The following is an 18605-nucleotide window of genomic DNA, read 5'->3' as shown; positions in this document are numbered from 1 at the left end:
CCTTTCTCTAATTAATTTTATTCTTTTTAAAAGATTGTAGATATCTATCATTATTGGTCGTTCCTTAAGCTCATTTTTCATCGGCATATTCGTCTACGACGAAATAGACGATAAATTAATACACACACACACAAACACACACAGAGAGAGAGAGAGAGAGAGAGAGAGAGAGAAAGAGAGAGAGAGAGAGAGAGAGAGAGAGACACACACACACGCAGGCACACACAATAAATTAAGAAAATGATATCATATTTATTAGCGGTCAAATTCTAATCCAAGTTAAAGCGTTACGGTTTATAGGATAGTGGTATATTATCACGAGAAACCGCCGCAAACCGCGAAACTATTTCATACTTGTCACGTTGAGACGTCGCTAGGGAAAACGAGTTGCGGTGAAAACGACCGCGACATTCGTACATACACGTATACACTCCCCTACCCATCTATCTACCCGGTTTCAAACGAGAAAAGATATGAGTGGAATGAAGATAACCCCGAGAAAAGAGATTTAGTCGTTTAACAGTCGAAGGATTTAAGGATCTAACGAAGGAAGGAAGGAACGAACGAAGGAAGAAGAGGAAGAAAAAGAGGTAAGGTACACGTCTGCCATCTGCTCCTTTCCGCCTTCTTCCTTGCATCCATTTTCTTTCGAAGAAAAGATGAAAGAGAGAAAGATATATACATACATATATATATATAGAAAAAGGGAGAGAGAGAGAGAGAGAGAAAGATTAATGGCGATGGAGAAGACGTTTCATCGTCCTTTTCCTTGAGACTCGCTTTGCCTTCTCTGATCTTTTCTAACGTAGATGTCGGTAGGTCGTTACCGAACAAAGCCACGCTCGTTACGTCTCATTACTCACGAAAATTGCCGCTAGACCGTCGCACGATTGAACAGGTGCCGACTTAATCTTGACCTTCGTAATACCCCTTTTATCTTCAACTTGACCCCTCACTCGGTACGTCCGATCGATTCATCTAGATAAGACGTGAGAAAAAGTCAAGGTCGTTTTAAAAAGGGATCATCGAAAACTTGAAATGTTTCTCAAAAGTAGGAAAAGGTGTTGAAGAAAATTGCATGGGGCTGCTATACTGGTCCCTCAATCTCTTATCTTTTTACCTTCAAGATAAATTTCAGTCCTTGTTAGAAGTTAGTTATATATGTTACATGCGCGCGCGCACGCGCGCCATGTCAGACAACGGACAAAATTTCTTTCCTTTCTTTTCCTTTTTATCTAAGCCTGTTAACGTGTAAACATTTGAAGATGATTCAAATGACATGATTAGAAATGATATCTATGATATCTTGCGTAAATGATAACTTGATATAGTTTATTACGTTGAATCTTTTACGACGAACGAAATCTTTGATGGGGATGAAATGAAGCAGAGTAAAAAATCGGAGATAGCCAAAACAGGTTGCACGGTGCGAATTCATGATGGCGAACTAGACGCTGTCGCGCTTAGTAACGCGGTCCATTTTGATTAGGTATATCCTCCACGTTTGGAATGGCCCATTTTGACGAAGGAAAAATTTTTTTCTTCTTTCCTCTTTTTTTTCTTCCTTTCTTATTTTATTTTCTTTCAACAACGTCAATTCTCCAACCATCTTATGTTGAAAACGTATGTATGTGTGTGTTGGAGAGAGGGAGAGAGAGAAAGAAAGAAAGAGATTGGATTTTGAAAGAGTTCTGGGATTAACAAAGTTCTCCGAGAGGTTCTAGGTAGGTAGACAGACATAACCTCCTCTACATCGACAGGTATAAAAGCGCGCAAAATCTCTTTGTGTTGATCACGCGCAACTGCAATGGAAGAATAGAAAGGACAAGAAGGAGAAAACAAAAAGAAGTTGGACCGTTCACGTGCATTTTGCGTGGCCTATCGAAAAAATCATCTGCTACCTCGAACAACGTCATCATCTTACGTCATTTTCTATATTAGTACTATTGCGTTGATATAAATATATATATATATATATATATATATATATATACTAATTAATTAATTTCATTTTTTTCTACGGTAAAAAATTAAAAGTTAAATAAAGCAAGATCTCCTGTCAAAAATATTTAATAATAACAATAATAATAATAAAATGATAATATATTTGTGGTTGAAAGTATCGTTAATTGGGAACGTGGCAGGTGTTTTCTGCTTGCTTCTTCCACTTAGCAACAAAAATGAGATTTCGAAAGTCCAAACTCGAATCTCCGAAAGAAGAAAGATATTGGCATGAATATGGAGAAGCGAAGTAAAAATATATACACAATCTTACGGGCATAAATGCGAATGAAAATGTCTCGATCGAAGCGCGCGTGCAAAAAAAAAAAAAAAAAGAAAAAAAAAAAAGAAAAAGAGAAAAGAAAAAAAAAAGAAAAATGGCGGAGCTAGGAGTTTGGTTTTTTTTTAAGTGGGCCAGAATGAGACGCGTTCGCGCGCGCGCGCAAGCGTCAGATGTATGTATCATTATCTCGGGCTCACTGTTGCTATGCAATTAGAGTCCGTTAATCGTAATCCCCACCAGAACGTTCGGGCCAGCGCGCCTTTCGTGACGTGACCATACAAGAGAAGGGGTAAAAAGAGAAGGAGGAGTGGGGGTAGAGCAGACGGCCGTTCTCTTAGTGGTGGGGATCAGCCGAAGTACAGACGAAGACGGCGATAACAACAATAACAATAACAGCAGCACGTGGACGCGAGTGACTTCGACTTCCTACTCTTCATCCTTCCCCATTCTTTCTTTGTCTTCTCTTTCTTTTGTTTATTTACCAGGACGTTGACTCTCACCCCCACCCCCAATGCAAAATAATTTCTTCGCGAATTCTTTTTTTTCCCTTTTCTCTCTATATTTTAATTTTTTTTTTCTTTTTATATAAAATTTTTACAACCTTCTTCTACACATGCTTTGTAAATAGTCCTCTTAAAAAAAAAAAAAAAAAAAAAAAAAAAAAAAAGAAAGAAGGGAAAAGAAAAAAGAAAAAATAGAAAAAAGAAATTAATAAAAATAAAAGAAAAATTATTTTCATTGTGTTCCTTTTGTCTTTTTTTTCCCGTCTCCGTTCCCGTTCTTTCCGAAAAAAAAGAAAAGAAAAAATAAAGAAAAAAAAGTAAAAAAGAAAAACAACAACCCAACATAAAAGATCGTGTATATCTCTTAGGATCGATCAAAGATCGCAGGTTTCACTTTTTCTAATGGCACCGGATCGTCCTCCGCGATGCAAGGACGACGGTGACGCTCGGCAACGGGATGCTTCCCTCGCGTTCATTAAGATTTGCATGGCCTTGAGAGAGAGCGTCACGAAAGGGCCTGCGCGCGCACGTCTCTATGGAATGCGCGGGAAAGCGAAGCGGATCGTCGACCACGAGGTTTCTCGGTTCATTCAACGGCACTCCTTTGCTTTTTCGTCTCTCTCTCTCTCTCTCTCTCTCTCTCTCGTCTTTTTTTTCATTCCAGTTCGTCGAAAATTTGTTTTCTTCTTTTCTTTTTTTTCTTTCGAAAATTAACATTTCATTATTCGCATATATTATATAGTGTTTACAAAACGAAATATTCTATTGGAACATTTTATTTGCAAAATTGTATAGAAAATATTTAGAATTGATTTAGGAGTTTCATTGTCGTCGGACGTCATACGTTTGAATGAGATAGAACGAATATGCCAACGTGAGACGACGAAGGAGCACAGCGGACGCTCCTAGTTAAATGGTTTAATTCCGGTCGTCCCCATAGCTTTCGATACCTCCGACGAAATGATTTGGCGCCTTTCTATGACCCAGACGATCGTGCGCGGTCGTCTCATCTTTCTTGGAATTTATTCTTTCGGATTTTTTTCGCTAACAGGATATTTCTTTTATTTATCAGAACTGAACGATTCGCACGTCATTACTAAAAAAACTAGCAACGTCAAGATGAGATGAGCAATAGAGACAGAGATAAAGATAGAGATAGAGAGAAAAGATAGAACATAGTTCAAGGAATACGAGAAGATTTGGCTTCGCGACTCGATAAACGATGAAAAATATCTTTAAAAATGTTTCATTACGTGAATTCTGATGATTGAGGAAGGTTTGTCATCTTTGAGTTTGCCGGGATAAATATCTAAAGAGACCGCGTTAGTACTTGACGTTTATAGAAGGATCATGCTAATTAACGATCATTACGTCGGCTAACATAATAAGTGTGTTTTATTTTCTTTCATTTACGTTTACCATGGCTGTTAAAAATAATATAACTCAAACTGTTAGCCGTACCATTTTTGACTGCCATTATATTATTTTTAACATAGACGAGAGAAAAATTTCTGTCGTTTCTCTAACCTCATCGTTGTACGATAAAAATGAATATCAAAGTTCGAGAAGGAGTTGGTGATGGTCGATAGACGGCTACGAAAAACAGGATCGAGAGCGGGCCAGGATTCAGGATATCTGGACGATGACGTGACTGACTCGCCCAAGGACAAGTAAGCGAGCAAGCGAGCAAGCGATCGAGCGAGAGAGAGCGAGCAAGCGAACAAGCAAACGAACAAGCAAGCGAGCAAGACTCTCTCGAAGTCCTGCGCGAAAGATCGCAAACGCCGAGGACGATGGCGGCGCCGATAAGGAGCCACCACCCCCACCATCACTTTGGCCTCACGAAAAACAGAAAGGCGCGAGTGACGCCTTTTTTCGTTTAACGAAAAAAAAAAAAAAAAAAAAAAAAGAAAAAAAAAGAGAGAAAGAAAAAGAGACGAAAAGAAAAGGAAAAAAAAAAGAAGAAACAGAAGCAGAAAAAAAAATAAAAGAAATATCGTGCTTAGCCTCGGGCTAGGTATATACCAACGCGTCTATTACACATACATTATTCAAAGCAATCGCCAAAAAGTCTCGTTGCGAATTCAGCACGATGCACCGTAACCGGGTAGCAACAGGACCCGGCAACAGGCTCTCTCTCTCTTTCTTTCTTTCTCTTTCTGTCCCTTCTCTCTTACCACGGCACTTCTCTCCGCACTCTCTGCCACTCCTTCCCTCTCTTACTTGTTCGCTTGCTTGCTCGCTCGCGCGTTCGCTCGTTCGACAGCCTCCCGCCATCTCTCTTCCTCTTTCATTTCATTCGGACGGACAACACACGAGACCACCGTCACCGCTTTCTCGTCGCGGCGCGCTCGTTTAACGACGCTACACGCCGAGATGCCGCCGCCGCCGCCACCACCACCATCACCACCACCACCACCACCATCATCACCACCACCACCACTACCACCACCACCACCATCACCATCACCATCACCATCACCATCACCATCACCATCACCACCATCGTCGCCTATCTCTTTTGCTTTCCTTTTGTCCGCTCCTCTTTTCTCCTTTCTTTTTGCATCCTCTCCGATTCAGTTTTTTTGACAACTTTCTTCTCCATTATCAACGGATGTTCACACCAAAAGCAACGTCCAAATTCTTGTAAAAATTACTCGTTAATATTATATACGTTTCTATTTTTTTCAATTTATTCGTTTCCGTTTGATTTGTTTTTTTTTCATTCGTTTTATTTCCAATTAGAAAGCAAAGGTGGTATACACATCGAAGATCTTTATTTGTGATCTAGAAGGTATTAAGAGTAAAAGAGAGACCTCGGCTGATGATCGAGAGATCGATTCCATGTACGTATCCCGACGCCGAAGAATGTAACGCCGGTCGCATACCAAGGCATTGCAACGAGCGACCTCACGCAACGATTCGATATGCGATACAACATATGCAACGTGCTTTCTCGCATACCAAGCCGTATTAACCGAAGCTTCCACAAATTTTCGGCAAATATATTTCTTCCATCGCTATGATTGTCAACATCGCTTTGGATACCATCGTAATTTTTTCTTAAAAAAAAAAAAAAAAAAAAAAAAAAAAAATAAAGAAAAAAAAAAAAAAAAAAAAAAAAAAGAAAAAAAAAGAAGAAAAAAGAAAAAAAAACGAAAAAATAAAGAAAAAGAAAAAAGAAAATAAAAATATTATTACACGAACGCTTACAACATTTATATGCGACGTTGTAAAGGTTCAATAAATATTTTACTGTCGGTGTTAGATGCATGAGCGTTCGGTATTATGGCCTTGTAATCATGTCAACGCGTTAAGGGTTGCGAAATGAAACGACTTCGACGCCCGCAAAAGACAAATTCTCTGTGCAAAGAGTACACAGTAGGATATAATATGTCCATGCAGAAGAATTTACGACGTCGCGAGTAAGAAGAAAAGTAAAAAAAGAAAAAAAAGAAGGAAAAAAAAGTAGAAGAAGAAGAAGAAGAAAGTAAGAATAAGAGAATAAGAGGATGAGAGAGAGAGGGAGAGGAGGTTCTCTCGTCGCTTTAATCGGCTTTATCTAAATTGACGCAAAACCCTTTTGCGCGCGTTCTTGCTCGCTTCTCGTGAGAGTTAGCAGCGCAAGCTAACGTCGTCGGGTGGAGCCGACGACACCGAAGAAAGAGAAGAGGAACACCCCTCCCCCCCCCCACCTCAGCTTATCTGTCCTCATTATCGTACCGTCGTTAGCCGTGAACTTTGCCCCATGGATCGTACCTGCTTCGCGAAAAGGGGCCCACCATCGGGGTTTTTCGATACCTACCCCGAAGAGAGAGGGTCCTTTGAAAAAGATAATCGCTAATTGCGCCTGTTATCCTTTTTGACTAACGCAAACCCCGACAATACGACATTATTTTTCTCTTTTCCTTTTGGTAGCTTATTTTCATATTCCAACGCAGCACTTTCTTGACCTTTCCCATCTTTTGACAATTTATAGTATAATTCATGAATACATTGTTTCAATGGATATTTTGTCAACGTCACTACATATTTACTTTACTTTCGTACTATCAAATGTTTTGCTCGAGATCGACGTTCCATTCAGAAAGCAACGCAACGAAGCGATGAATGAGTCCGTGTCTGTTTGGCTTAACGTAGACCGCAGTCGTTGGAAAGAGTAACGCAGGTAAAGGTTATCGAGGAGTTAGAGAGCTAGTAGAGCTATTACGTTCGAGAGGCCGGTTTTATCCGTAGAGAGAGAGAGAGAGAGAGAGAGAGAGAGAGAGAGAGAGAGAGAGAGAGAGAGAGAGAGAGAGAGAGAGAGAGAGAGAGAAAGAACCAGCTTCTAATATTACTTACGAGTTATGCGCCAGGTACTGCTGTGCTTCCTATCTTGCACCTTTCAATTATACCTATTAACGAGAACTCTTGTTTACACGTATCTTTTCCCTTATACCTTATATCTCCGGTATCTCTGAACGGGACACCTTCCTCTACCGATAAAATTACCAACTCGACGTTTCTACAACTACTACTATCATGTACGTATTTGTGTGCTTTTGCTAGTGGCGCCTATGTACTACCCGCGTAGTACGAGACACGCTCTACTGCTCTACTAATCTGTTATTACCTCAGCTAGACTATTTATTATAGATTATATCGATCGAGCCAAAGGAGGATTATTTCTCCTTAGCCAAGTTTCTAACGGGTATCAATTGATGATTTCATTATTGATCCTTACCGTATCTTATAATTATTCATTTCTATGATTGTTAAAACCAATTTAAATTAAATTCCGATGGGATTACATCGAGAATTATTAGGATCAGCCATAAAAAGAATTAGATTAAAAGGTCTCGACATAGTATTCATTTATTATATATGCATTTGATAATTTTCTACCTGCTAGCAGCAGGTATCCGATAAAAAAAATTGCAACTGGTTAATTATACTGGAATCCAGTTAGACCAAGGCGATATCCCATTATTCCCGCGGAAAGAACACAGACGATACGCGAGACAGGGAATATAACCTGTTTATATATCTTTGATGTTTCATTACGGGAATTTCAATGAAATCTCGTGTATAACACAGTCTATGATAAACTTTCGATAGAAAGTTTGGACAATAATGTAAGCTATTTGTAAGCGAAGAGCGGCGCCAATGCAACACCGTGTTAAACGAATAGCATACTCTTCCTCGCACTATACGTGATCATTGTTCGAGTAGCATTGTGTTTTAATCGTTCTAACTGTATGTATGTAGGTACAAACCCATGTCATAATTCGTTTATGGGGTTCCTGACAATGTGAAGAGAATAATTTATTTGATGGGCCCACCGCGAAAAAAAATGTCCGACGGTACAACGAAATTTCTTGTATGGGACCCGTCGGCTTTTGATCAATGTGAAATTTTAGTCACGCAAATGATTACAGGAAACGATATATTTGGAAATACCTCGACGTATTTTATTTTAAAGACGGTATGTTAAAAGAAAATTTCTGAGGTAAGAAATTTATGACGTTTCGCAAAGTACAATATGTTCGATCATTCGATGTTCGTCGCACACACGCGTAAGATGGAAGAGGGAAAAAGAGAATGAACGGAAATGGAAGGTAATTTGTGCAGGTGAGGACGTTAACCGTATTACGCTGCAAAGGTAGATCCATCAAACGAAAGGCGATTTAAATCTTACGGTCCGTAGTAGCGGAGAGAGAGAGTGAGAGAAAGAGAGAGAGAGAGAGACCGCGAGAGAGAGAGAGAGATAGAGAGAGATAGAGAGAGTCGTTACACTTTGTTGCTCCCGTTACATCGGAACGTTTCGAGCGCATCGAAGGAAGCATAAACGGCAAGGACGTTCGCCTGAACGCCGGTATACTACTATAACAGTATAAACGCATCCTCTTCCTCCTACGTGTGTTAATCTCGCGTCACAGGGATTTACTCGAGCCGAAATATTGTCTTAGGTCGCGTTAAAGCCGAAGGCGTTAAGAGGAGGCGTTATAGGAATAACCAACGCTATGAGCTGATTTCGTAGGAAGCGTGGGAATTTTTATCTAAATCGATTCGGACTTGGCGCATGATGAGAGGTCAAGCAAAGAAAATAATTTCCCGCTAACCGGAAGAAGAATTAATGTGAGAGCACTTGTTCGGGGTTCCTTAGAGTTGAACCAAACGAAATCCTGCGACGCAAAAGAAAGGAGACCGGAGAAGCGGAGGCTTTTTATTCGAGAGAAGGGAGAGGTAGAAGGGAGGGAGAGAGGGAGAAGAAATTGGGAAGGGATTGCGAAAGCTTCGAGGTCGGTCTCCTCGCGAATCAGCGGGCAACAGGCGGCAGGCAGGCAGGCAGGCAGGCAGGCAGGCACGCAGGCAGACAGGCAGGCAGGCAGGCAGGCAGGCAGGCAGGCAGCGCCGGAAGGCTCGCGTTTTTCCCTCTTTCTCTCGCGCTCTTCTTCTCTCCGCGGAGGCTGGGGAACCGGCGCGGAAAGCGGCGACCTGTTGCCAAGGGAAGCCTTAAAAGTAAACAAGGTTACGACATCGGCGTGAGCCCCTGCTGTCGCGAGGTCTCGTGCCTCGAGTCTCCGCGCGCGGAAGGATCGCATGAGAAAGAGGACTACTACTACACTACTACTACTACTACTACTACTACTACTACTTACTACTCTTCTCTTTCCTCTTTGGGGGAGAGGAGAGGAGTGGAGAGGAGAGTAGAAAAAGCGGCCAGAAACGGCACGAAAGGAGAAGAAGAGTGAAAGAGAAAGAGGGCGGGCGGGAGTTGAGGAAGGAGAGGGTGGGGTTGAGTGGTGAGGGGCGGAGCGGGGGAGCAGAAGAAGAGGCGGCTTCCCTGGCGGGCCGCGCACTGGTTATTCGGGCCGCGAATAATAATCATAGCGTTCTCTTCTCGGTCGGTCGGTGGGTCGCTCTCGCGTCCTCTCTCTCTTTCTCTCGCTTGGATCCTTCGGGCCGACGGCTGCATAGCAACAAGGACCGTTCTCTCTTTCTCTCCCCCACGCTGCCGGGCCGTCGCTCGAGACGACGCACGAGCGCGCACGAGGCCGGAAGGCATGCGAGAGAGGAGAGCGCAACAAGAGGAGAGGATTGGAGGGGAGCCGATAGTCTCGCTGCCAGAGAGGAGAAGAAGGGGGAGGCCACTCTCTCGGGGCCGCACATTCGGATCCTCTCCACGCTCTTGCGCGCGCGTGCACGGCCGAGCGTGCACGTCGTCGTCCCCCGTCTAGACGACAACATCGACGACGACGACGACGACGACGACGACGACGACGACGACAACGACAACGACAACGACAACGACAACGACAACGACAACGACAACGACAACGACAACGACAACGACAACGAAGATGATGGTGAAGCGCGGCGAATCTATACACGTTTCTCCTCTTCCCTTATTCGTCCTCCCTCCCTTCCATCATTTCTCCCTTTTCCTTACCGAATCTTCGCTACTTTCGACAATGGTTTCTTATTTTTCATCATCAATGTTCCATGGCCCACCCCAATAACTCTCCTCGTTTCATTGGCAAACCACCATCCTCTGTAGCGAGGGTAAAGAAGTATCCTACCACACATGTACCTTCTTCTTTCTATTACCTTCTTCCATCGGCCGTACCTACAAATGGACGCGAGAGAAAGAAGAGGGATGCTTCGCCTTCGAGATTTTACCGCCATTATCCATATTAAATCGAACATGATCGGCCGGTAGAGATGTTGTCGGCATTATTAACACCTCTATTTGGAATTCAATTCGTATAGGGAAAGGTAAGATAGTAGGGAAGTAAGGGGGAGGAAGGTGGGAAGAAAGTTTAACGTGACGTTCAAGTCTTCTTTGCAGTTTCCACGGTGACTAGTTCGTTAGCGCGACGGAAGGACCGAGTTTACTTCGAGACGTGCTGCTGCAACGAGGGAATGTCGTTTTTTCTCCTGCCCCTCCCCCGCCCTTTCAATTTTTTCTTTCCTTTTTTTTTATTTTTTTGCGAGCCGCAAATGCGGGTACAACGAGCTTTCTCTCTCTCTCTCTCTCTCTCTCTCTCTCTCCTTTTCTTTCTCACTCTTACTCGTTCGCAATAAATGTTCCAGCAGCCGGAGAAGAGCAAGTGCGAAAGGGTCGAGCCCTTATTATCCTTGTTTTTCTTCCACATTCAAGTTCCGCTCTTATACCGATTAAACAATGGCGGTTTTATACGTCAAAGATATATATATATATATATATATATATATATATATATATATACACACCACCTTCTTCGAGTGGCACGTTTTAACGTGGTGGATGTAAAACGCGTGGGCGACTCCCCCTTCCGATTTCGAGTTTCGTATCGTTGTCAAGATTTAATTGACAGTCGGAGATAGAAAGAGAAAAGGCAAGAGAGAGAGAGAGAGAGAGAGAGAGAGAAAGAGAGAGTCTACTAGACGAAAGAAAATTATGATTCGTCATTCGTCGGATATTTCCGCTATTTAGCGCGTAGATATTAGATACACGTGTATACTATGAAACGAAACAATGTGATGCGATGCGATGCGCGGGAGTCGAGCCGTTGAAGATTCCATCGTTGTTTTAGTTGATCAACGTCTCGAGTATGACGTTATTACAAAGGCTATTGTACTTGCTCGTTTACCCTTCTAATTCGCACGAATGCGTCACGAATGCATCGGACATAATCTTTTCGGAGCTTACGTATGTATAGTCGACAAAACAAAACGCGCATTCGCGGGAAAGAAAAATATCTTGATATAGATTTCCATTTAATTGTAAAAAAAAAAAAAAAAAGAAAAAAAAAAAAGAAAAAATAAAAAAAGAAAAAAATAGATAAATAAATAAATAAAAACGAAAAAAAATAAACAAATGTATGGCCATCATTAGAGACACATTAGGAGATCGTCCTTCCAATCTGATTTTACACCTAATCGAGATTTATAACGCCGTTTTACCGTACGCGACATTTATAATTCAACGTGAGTGATCGTCACACATACGCGTTATCTGAGATTCGTTGCACGTATCCCTTTTGCTGCTATGCTTATATACACATATAGATAGATAGATATATAGATATGTGTGTAAGTACGAATCTACCTACGTACAATACTCTCGCGATGCGTTTCATTTCGCGCCGGTAACGCTAAACTTTTCGCCGTATATAAATCTCTTTGTCAGAATGCGTGTATGTAAAGCGACGCAATTAATGTCTCCAGATCGTGCGTAAATATCGTCCTTAATAGCGTGCCATCGATACGCGGCTCTAAAGATAAGAATACGTTTGGTTTGGTAGGCGTTTCCCCGTGTAATATAAAATCACGAAATCACCATGAGAAGAGAATGTAGTGGGGGGCGATAGGGAGGGGGGGAGCACGAGTCCAAATATAATATACATATGTGATATATATATACGGTAAAAAAAAAAAAAAAGAAAAAAAAAGTACAAAAAAATAATGATGATAATAATAATAAAAGAAATAAATAAAATAAAATTGAGCGAAAAATAAAAAATAAAATTTGTGGGTGCTGCAGCAGCTGCAGGACCGACAGCGGTAGGGTTTATGCTTCTAAGCAGGGGAGGGTTCCTCCCTCTCTAAAACGCGTTTGTTCATTCTCTTCACGTCCCGCTCTCTTTCTTTCTTTTCTTTCTTTCTTTCCATCCCCACCATCGTCAGAGCAGCAGGAGCAGAGGCAGCAGCAGCAGCAACAGCAGCAGCAACAGCACTAGCAGTAACACCATCTCACCACGGACTACGACGACGACGACGACGACGACGACGACGCACCATATCTCCATCTCTCTCTTTCTTTCGTTCTCACGGCATATTGGGTTACTATCTCTCGCTAGTGACGCCAGGGTCGGACTTTCAAAAGCAAACCCATCGGGATAGGGGCAGCTGTTGTACATTCCTGCGTCCCTATCTTTTCCCTGGGCCTTTACCCCTCCACAACGTAGATCAGCGCGCAGCCTCTATCTTTTTCCTCTCTTGCTTAGCTTCTCTTGAATATTCTTTCTCACTTCTTTTCTTTTCTTTTCTTTACTTTGCTTTGCTTTCCTTTGCTTGCTGCTGGAAGAGAAGGAAGAGTAGTGACGCGCCGAAGAGAGAGAAAAAAAAGAAAAAGAAGAAAAAAAAAAAAAAAAAAAAGAAAATATAGCGAAACTTGTATGAAATTATAATCTTCGAAGAAGACACGTATATCTATCAATCTTCGCTCATATTTTAATCGTTTCATTTAAGAAACCTGTAAGGTTGGTTATTAAAAATTCTTTCAAATAAACTATTACGTCGTAAATTAATTGAGGGAAGGTTCGGTATAAAAAAAAAAAAAAAAAAAAAAGAATAAATAAAAATGAAAAATAAAAAATAAAATAAAATAAAAAATAAATTAATTAATTAATAAATAAAAAAAAAAAAGAAAAAAAAAAAGAAAAAAAAATAGAAAGAAGGAAAAAGAAAACTTATAGGTAACCCAACATATATCCAATGATAAAAAATGTATTGTATATTAACGCGGAGTGTATTCGACTTTTTTTTTTATGGAAATGGAATAGGTAAATTTATTCATGTTGGATTAGGCGATGTCACTTTAATGATGTAGTTAGTGCTATCTACTCACAAAAGGGTTAAAGGGTTCGGAGCGGTAACGGAGATGACTATAACGCGAGCGAACGTAACCAAGACAGAGAAAGAGAGAGGGGGGAGGGAGAGGGAGAGAGACCGGTTGTTACTATGCGAGATAAAATCCTTCGAGATAGAGTGGGACTCAATTCGTATCTCCGCCGGAAGTAGCCGACCCCTAGAGGCCGTGGGCTCAGTAAAGAAAGTCTCCTCTTAAACGGGCCGCTATGTCTCTCTCGTTGCATAATCGATGAGATAGATAAATAGATAAATAGATAGATAGGTAGATAGATACATTTTATTTATCTAACCGAGGAAATGTAGGAGAATGGAAAACTAAGCAAAGAATGATCTACATCGAGGGATCAAAAAGCTGCTGTTATCTCGATAAGATAGAAAAAAAAAACGAGGGGGAGAGGGAGAGAGAAAGAGAGAGGCGCCTGAAGTTTTTTTTTCTTCTTCTTGTGCTGCTGCTGCTTTTTTAAAGAGAGCAAGAGAGAGAGAGAGAGAGACAGAGAGAGAGACAGAGAAAGAGAAAGAGAGAGAAAGCTTTTTACGAGCGTCCCATCGAGCTACATTGTCGGTGAAAGGAACGCGAATTCGTTCGAAACGAAGATGTAAAGGGCCATTCAATTGACAGCGAAATTCGATGCGCTGAACAAGACATAATTACGCGCTCTGCTTGCATTAATTCATTTCGAAGACGCTATGTCCTTAAAGCTTTAAACTGAAGATGGAGAAAAGAAGAAGGATAAGAAGATATATCGAATGAAAGAATAATTTCATCGATCGATTGATCGGTCGATCCATCGTTCGATCCATCGTTCGATCCATTTACCTACATATATATTTACGATACGTTTATTGAGAGAAAGAGAGAGAGAGAGAGAGAGAGAGGGAGAGAGAGAAGAGATGATATGCAGACTACTCACCCACGCGACATGATTATTAGACGATAGTTTATTCTGACTAAGCACAAAGAGAGTCTGTGGTATTCGAGAAGAGAAAGATTAGACGATGGGATAGATCTGTCGATAACGTAAATGTAAACGTAAACGTAAACCTTTTCGATAAGGACACCTTGGTGTTGCAGCAATGACAAAATAGAAATGAAAAAAAAAAAAAAAAAAAAAAAAAAAAGGAAAGAAGAAAAATCTCGTTGGATTTACCTACGAATAAAGATTCATCTTCCCTTTTTCTTTCTTTCTTTTCTTTTTTTTTTTTTCTTTTCCTTTTTTTTTGTCTAAACGCGATAAGAAAATACGTGAAAGATAAATCACTGGTTGGTAGTTACTACGTAATAATATCTCCAGACGAAGGTACGAAGCGCTCTTTCGTAGCGAGCAAACGATCACTGTGGCGCACTATCGTAAATGCTAAGGGTTGCCGGTAAAGCACGTACCGTGTAAACAACTCCGTCTGCGTTTCGGTAAACCGTCTGCAGTCGTTGGTGCCGTGACGAAGCACGCTTTAAAATGCAGAGAAATTTCTTTGCTCGAGAAGGAGTAGAGACTTCGTACGACGACGACGACGACGACGACGACGACGATGACGACGAAGTTGATGCTTTATGGATATACAAATCCTTTATTTCCTTCGTGCGGGTAACGAAGACCTATTCAACCTTCCTCTCACCGCAACCGGAAGAATTCAAGTCGAATTTTATCGGCGTGTGCACGTGAAAGTGCATCATCGTCTTTCTAACCGTCACGAAGGTGGAACGCACACAAAGAAAAATACCAACGCGCGTGTTGCCTGATATGTGTGTTCCCTTTCAAAGAACGAAAAAGATATAAAGGAAAAAGAGAAAAAAAAAAGAAGAAGAAAAAGAGAAAAAAAATGAAAGTAAACGGCGGAAGTAGCTTAGAAACCAAGCACCTGCAAAGCAACTGTCTTTCACTTTCTACGGGTCGTTATCAATGTTGAATCTTTCAAAGGGTGCCAGCTGCAATAGCGCCGACGATCGTTCAACCAATTGCCAATTCGATTTAAAACTTCTTAAAATTTTCAATTATATATTTTCCAAACATAACCAGAAGTCCATATTGAAAGAGAGAATATATCATCGATTTGATCACGAACACGCGCATTTCGGAATATAAATTTTCTCTCGAATTTTAAAAATCACAATGTATGTATAGTGTGTATCGCGCGACATCATGCTTCGAATTAGGAGCTAATTTTTTATTAAATAAACTGTCGATTTTTATATCTCATGCATAGAATTGCTGTATTCCCCATTTTCTTAAGAAATTAGGGAAGCTCGTTTAAATAGGTAAAAGGAAGAAGAAATTCGAAAAGGGGAGGAAGAGAAAATGTCTTTCTTTGACCCGAGGCACGAAGAAGGGCAATTTTTTCGTTATCCTTTCCTGCGACCGTTGACAATGCACAGGTCCGTGTTTCCTTCCTTCGGAGGAGTTACGGAAGGGTGAACACCTGCTCTTTGCTCGGCCATTCTTACCGATAAATGAAGATCTTATGCTTAAGGCTATGCTACTTGCATAATCCCCATTGCGGATTAATAATCAGATAAGAAGCATAAAAGCTAGATGTTGTTGCCAGCTAGTAATTTAATACTTCACTGCCAAGTCTTAAAGGATTATTACGAATTATTTAAGTGTATGTAAATATATATATATATATATATATATATATATAAATGTATAAATAATAAAGAATACGTCTTATCTATAAAACAATCATAAATAATTAAATTCATTGAATTAAAATATTTTATACGATTGATACAAAGACGGATAATTGAATAAACGTCTCGTATGAAAGTATGAAATATATCAAAATCGTATTTAATAAATCGATACGAGTCATTGAGAAGATCGAAGAATTGCAAATGTTTCTTTAATGATCTACACTTTGTCAAAATTTTATGATCAAATCGACGGCAACTTTGCGCGTGATCGATCAAAGCAACACTGTCAGTCCGTCAGTCACTCAGTCAGATAGAGAAAGTAAGAAAGGAAGAGACGAAAGAGATCGTAGTTACGGTCTTTCCTTGAGAGTAATGAACGACGAGATCTACGATAAGAGTACAGTTTCTTCTTCTTCTTCTTCTTCGTCTCCTCCTCCTCCTTCCTCTTCGATCGTTTTCTTTATTGATAGTATCGCGGCATTTAATAACGATATCATGGTTTTCATTGATCGATACAACTTGAATACCTTCATTGACGTTTCTCACGCTACTCGTATCAGAAGTAATAAAATCTATCAGTCGTATACATATATTTCCTTGAAAATCGAACATGTACGTGTATGTATATAAGGGAACATTTAAGAACATGTTATAATATTCTTTAATTTTTCTTTATTTCCTTTCTTTATTTTTTAGAATGATTTCTATTAACTCGTTCTATAATACATGATCATTCAGAACATAATAAATATCATGTTAAACATGTTATGAAAATAAGAAATCAGGATCATAAATCATAATTTATCGAAAATGAAATGAGTATGAACAGGTAAGATAACTTCTTTTTTTCTTCTTTGTCCTTTTTTATTTTTATTTTTCTTATTTTTTTTTCTTTTTTATTTTTTTCCCCCCGGAGTAGATTTCTCAGTAGGACGATGTTAAAGGAGCACGAAGAAGACGAAGGTAGAGCACGAAGGACGCAAATATAGATTGTAGAGGTGCAGGTGGCACGCGAGTTTCTTCGAGGACGATTCTTCTTCCTTTGCTTAAAAGCAAAAGACTTTAGGAAGATAGAAAAAGAGAAAGAGTTAGAGGGTAGGTACGGATAGTCCAAGTCCTTCGCAAAGTCGTCCTCATCGTCGTCGTCGTCGTCGTCGTCGTCGTCGTCGTCGTCGTCGTCGTCGTCGTCGTCGTCGTCGTCGTCGTCGTCGTTCCATACGATGTAATGCGTTTATCGAGCTATCGAGACATTCCAAGTCTTTTTGCAGGAGCCCCGAGATGCCGGTGGAATCGTGGGACCAAGGGAGGTTTGTTGCCAGCTCGTTACACGCACGCCAACCTCCTATATCCTTCGAAGCTTCGAACGTACGTGCAAGTGGAAAAAGGAGAGAATGAAGGAAGGAAGGAAGAAAGGAAGGAAATGGAAGATCCACAATACCGATATCGATCGATTGTTTGCGTCCTTTACCGATTCGATTAGATACCGAACTCTTTTCCTTTGAGAAACTTTTTTTGTACCAAAAAATTTCTAAAAATCTATTCTTGTATTTCGATGGATTAACGAAAAAACTTTGTAAGAGCGAAGAAACGAAATAAAAATTCAAATGAAACATAAAATAATTTAAACTCTCGAAAACTTGTCGAAACTAATTTCAGTATATCCTTTGAAAAAGGAATAGACCTACCTAAGCTTTAAAATCTTTATGAAGGAACCTTTAGAAAATTTTCGAATATATATTCGTAGGTACGAAACCGATATGTCTCTCTTTGTACGAGCAGGTAGTTTAGAGTAATAGTTTAGAAAAATTCCAAATGGCTATTATTTTTCCTATTATTTTCCTATAAAGATTTAAATCTTTACGATTTTAACACGTTCCTTGCCAAGCCATTTTTGCCTGACTTGTCGTTCAGGCCATTTGATTTTTTTTTTTTCTTTTTTATTTAGTTTTTATTTATATAACAATTAAATAAACTTATGTGTTTTGTTCTACACTGCATTTTGTATAATGCATTATTTTTTTGATTGAAATATATTTTACAGAATTATATTTGTCATAAAATATATATTTTCAGCGCATTAAATAAATATGACTGCGTGTACCACCGGTGATACACGTGGCACGGAACGTGTTAACCAGTAAGAAAATTACTATTCGCATTTGAATTTTACACATGGCAATTAGGTGATGAGAGTAATAAATAAAGCAATAAATTGTGAAGAGAGAAAATACAATAGGAAAATACAATAGAGAGAATACAATAGGATTGAAAAATTCGGTCTTATTCTTCTTCAGAAATTCTTGGCAATTTATTAACGTCATGAAAATAAATTTAAAAAAATAAAAAAAAAAAAAAAATAAAAAAAAAAGCAATAAATAAATAAATAAAGGAAGAAAGAATGAAAGAAAAAGAAAGAAAAAAGAATAAAAAAATAAAAAGAACAATCGTTTCAAGTTTCCCTTTTAATCTGCAAAGTTAAGAAGCGAGTTCCATGGAGAAGATGGATCTTTGAACGACGTAAGTATCTATCAATGAGTCTAAAGGAAATTCAAGCGGCTAGGGTATGCTTAAT

The 18605-nt window shown here is 39.8% G+C and overlaps 1 protein-coding gene across 4 annotated transcripts in view; it reads right to left on the bottom strand.

Moving 5' to 3' along the window:
- Positions 1–18605, bottom strand: part of LOC118445701 (uncharacterized) — a 28777-nt gene that overhangs the window by 3094 nt on the left and 7078 nt on the right. The window contains exon 2 of one of the 4 annotated variants that reach the window (XM_085658880.1): positions 7961–9281. The exons of 1 other annotated variant lie outside the window; for it this stretch is intronic. In XM_085658880.1, the coding sequence (XP_085515006.1) occupies positions 8826–9281 (456 nt within the window). In that variant the 3' untranslated portion in view covers positions 7961–8825. Of the gene's footprint in view, positions 1–7960; positions 9282–12706; positions 12829–18605 lie in introns of those variants that run through there. 2 more of the 4 variants (XM_035875469.2, XM_035875490.2) reach the window with 2 other exon arrangements.

This window comes from Vespa mandarinia, chromosome 8, assembly GCF_050613455.1.
Source record: "Vespa mandarinia isolate Hongniang chromosome 8, ASM5061345v1, whole genome shotgun sequence".
NCBI lineage: Eukaryota > Metazoa > Arthropoda > Insecta > Hymenoptera > Vespidae > Vespa > Vespa mandarinia.
This window is presented reverse-complemented; position numbering and strand designations above follow the sequence as displayed.